General features: G+C 41.8%; 1 protein-coding gene across 1 annotated transcript; it reads right to left on the reverse strand.

Annotated features, from left to right (window-relative positions):
* Positions 1–2715: 2715 nt before the first annotated feature.
* Positions 2716–3351, reverse strand: LOC306931543 (ras-related protein Rab-10-like; the record flags this gene model as incomplete). The annotated part of the gene is made up of 1 exon (XM_079512948.1): positions 2716–3351. One exon carries the CDS (start codon positions 3349–3351, stop codon positions 2716–2718), a length of 636 nt encoding a protein of 211 aa, XP_079369074.1.
* Positions 3352–4019: the final 668 nt, after the last annotated feature.

A 4019-nucleotide genomic window follows, 5' to 3' on the forward strand; every position in this document is an offset into this window, starting at 1 on the left:
GCTAAATAGCATAAAATAATGATTTGGTTATTTAACAGTGTGCACAAATTATTTGCAGCTGAATAGTCTAGTGACCATATTAGATAGCTCGAACCAGTGCTGGTTGTCTCGCTAGAGCCCGCTGTAGTGGTGTTCGATCCGAACTTAAACCGGGATGCCGAAGCTTCTAATATAATAATTGAAGCAGTCTTTCTTTCTGTGTTGGACTATGGAAAAGCTGCTCCTTCTGTCCTCAAGCCCTGCAGTTTATCATTCTGCTTTGCGATTTATATCTGGTGAACCTTACAGAACTCATCACTGCATCCTATATGACAGAGTGGGTTGGCCCTCCTTGACCGACAGGCGAAATACACATTGGTATCTGTTTATTTTTAAAGCAATTGATGGAACTTTACCGTTGTATATTAAAGCTCTGCTGGATTGGAACCCGGTAACATATAGGACACACTCCAGTTACTGGCTCACACTAAGGGCTCCATTTTCGTCACCGCTAAACCCCTTATCCCTAAACTTTTTTGCCTTTTTTTACTATTTTGAAAAACATTTTTGAATAGTTCAACTAGTCAATCTACATTGACGCGCTTGTACTGGCCATTTTAACTATTCAAAAATGTTTTGCAAAATAGTAAAAAAAGGCAACGAAGTTTAGGGATAAGGGGTTTAGCGGTGACGAAAATGGAGCCCTAAAGGTCCCAAATGTAAACACAGATGTGGGGAAAACAGCCTTTTGTTTTAGTGCCCCAACCACGTGGAATGACCTACAGCTTAAATTAAAGATCTGTTCTCCCATAACATACGGTCAATTTCAATCTTTGATTGCACGTAGGCTATTTTTAAACATAGCCTACGTGCTACGTCACGCGATGAGGAAATGTTGCTGTTCTGTTCTGTTTTTGAGTGGTGTAAACCACTCCTACAACTGGCTTTGTTAGTTTACGTGTCTGTTCGTACCAAAAAATGAGCATGGTTGCTATGGTCACCCAGTTCACACGGGTGTGATTTAATTACGCCAGACATTACGTCAGACCAGTTGATCAGTCTATATAAGACCTTACACCACTCAGTTCACACGGGTGTGATTTTTGTTTATTGCTTTGAAATGTTGTACTATGTGCATCTCGACGACACTGCAAATGAGGGAACCTCAATATCTTTCGAGAATAAATAAAGGTTTGAATTGAATTGAAATAATGCTAGTCGAGTTGCAAGGCCAAATATTCCGTCTCGTACCAAGTACTTGGAGTATCTCTCGCGTCTAGAGTGGGAGTTGCTTAATAGTTTAAAATAGACCATTCCACAATCTCCAAATGCTATAAAGTCTGGAACTACACCTCCTTCACAAAGTTGAGCAGTCTGTTCATAAATTAAAAATCACACCCGTGTGAAGTGAGGGGCGCTCTTATCATCGTACATCATCATACATCATCTCATTCCGGCCAATCAGAATTTGCGTCCTCATTTTTGTCATCAATGTTTGTGTTACGCAATTCTCAAAATTGTCCATTCATTTGACAACTATTAATTTACGTCATATTTGGAGGACATTTGACCTAATTTCCCCTTTCATTGTCAATGGCAAATATTGAGACGTGTGGGGTCAAAGGCTGTATATAAAAATCACACCTACGTGAAGTGAGGGGCGCTCTTATCATCGTGACGTAAAATAGATGCTATTTGCTCAGACACTGTAACGTAAAATTGTCCATTCATTGTCAATGGGAATTTAATGTTTGTGTAGGACAAAGTTTGTGAACATACACTAAAAGGATATAGGAGGGGCTAGCGCCACTCAAAAATCACACCCGTGTGAAGTGAGGGGCGCTCTTATCATCATACATCATGTAGTTCCGGCCAATCACAATTTGCGTCCTCACTTTTCCGTCTTCACTTTTCCTTATCTTGTACTTTGCTCAGCCAATCAAATCATCACTATGGGGTGATCAGCCAATCACAAGCCAATGTTTGTGTTTACACAAACCCGAAGCTGGGAATAGGAGGGGCTAGCGCCCCTCAAAAATAATCACACTTGTGTGAAGTGAGGGGCACTCTTATCATCATACATCATCACATTCTGTGCTCAGCCAATTAAATCATCACATTCCGTGGTACAAACACATAAAGCTGTGCATAGTAACGCCCCTCAAATATTGTCACATTTTATTTTATTATTTTATTTCCATTTCTGCTAACTAGCAAGATTTTATATTAGGATAAATTTGCACGACTGTAAAGAAACAGAAGTGGGGCGGAGGCATCACATCGGCTTGATGGTTTTCAGAGCTTCCGTACTCCAGACTGTATCGTTTTCAGAGCTTTCGTACTCCAGACTGTATCGTTTTCAGAGCTTCCGTACTCCAGACTGTATGACAGAAGCATCACATCGGCTTGATGGTTTTCAGAGCTTCCGTACTCCAGACTGTATGACAGAGCTTCCGTACTCCAGACTGTATGACGGAAGCATCACATCGGCTTGATGGTTTTCAGAGCTTCCGTACTCCAGACTGTATGACAGAAGCATCACATCGGCTTGATGGTTTTCAGAGCTTCCGTACTCCAGACTGTATGACGGAAGCATTGGAAAAATGTGGGAGGCAACAGTCTGGCTCGTGGGACTAAGTAGTTTGCAACCCAGACACTCAGCCAGGATCAAAAACATAACCTCCAGCCCCAACCATTGATTGGCCTGGCGGAGACAATAAGTCGCTAGGGTTTTGTTCAAGCGCAACACTTGCTCTTCTTCAGGGAATACTTGTTCTTCCATCGTGTGACTACGCTCACGCTGCTGAGCTTGACGTTTACATTTTTGCTTTTGGGCTCTACACTAATGTCTCTGTGGATGTCTTCTACTAATGCCAGGAAAGCCTTCTCAATGTTGATGTTGTCCTTAGCACTCGTCTCCGTAAAAGCAATGCCGTGCTCCCTTGCAGTCTGCTCCCCATCGGCTGTTGGTACGACTCTCTTGTCCTCCATGTCACACTTGTTCCCTAGCAGCATAATCCTAACATCGTCACTTGCATGCTTACGGATGCAGCGCAGCCATTTGCTGATATTTTCAAAGCTCTTGCGATTAGCTACGTCATAGACCAGCATGATGCCCATGGCTCCTCTGTAGTAGGAGGTGGTGATGGTGTGGAACCTCTCCTGGCCCGCTGTGTCCCATATCTGTAGTTTGATCCTCTTTCCTTGCACCTCAATGGTTTTCATCTTGAAGTCTATTCCAATGGTGGAGATGTATGCAGCGTTGAAGGCATCGTCGCTGTAGCGGCACATTAGGGATGTCTTTCCCACGGCCGACTCGCCAATCAGAAGCAGCTTGAACAGCGAGTCGTAAGTGGACGTCTTCCTTGCCATTGAAGTAGAAACACTTGTGTTCCCTCGGACAAAGAAAAAGATAAATCTAGCATAGGTTAATCAGATCTCCTATTTTGATCAACCCTGATGGGCTGTGATAGATCCAAATGAATGTTAGAATCTTTGATCTGTTGATCAGCTTAGTTTGGCTACCTAGTCTGTTGGCTTAAATACTGACCTAAATAAATACTGACGTGTCGTGACATCACCAGTTACGCCACAGTAACGTAACTGGTGATGTCACAACATGTGTTCCCATGTCACCGCCATCTCAGATATCTTTTGACAATATCTGATTCATTTAATTAGTTTATAGGCAGTGATATGCTTATGGTTAGGCATTGGTTTTGTGTTGTTCCATTCATTTATCTTCATTAAGATTATGTTAATAACCTATATTTAAAGTTAGCATTTAGTGTGGTTTAAGGTTAAGGTTAGGAATAGGACAAAGAGTCGTCAGTCATTCTGTGAATGGCTAATCTCTGGCACTGTAGGACCGACACACAAGTCCCAAGTAAGAATCTCATCATCATAAGCAATAGGCCTACCTACAACACCACTAAAATGTTTAGAATTCAAACAAATAATGTCAATGAATTATTTAATATAATGTAATAATAACAAGTTTGAAAGTCAGTTAGTTGGTGGTCCACTAAACATACATGTAC

This window comes from Electrona antarctica (genome assembly GCF_951216825.1).
Source record: "Electrona antarctica genome assembly, chromosome: 10".
NCBI classification, from domain to species: domain Eukaryota; kingdom Metazoa; phylum Chordata; class Actinopteri; order Myctophiformes; family Myctophidae; genus Electrona; species Electrona antarctica.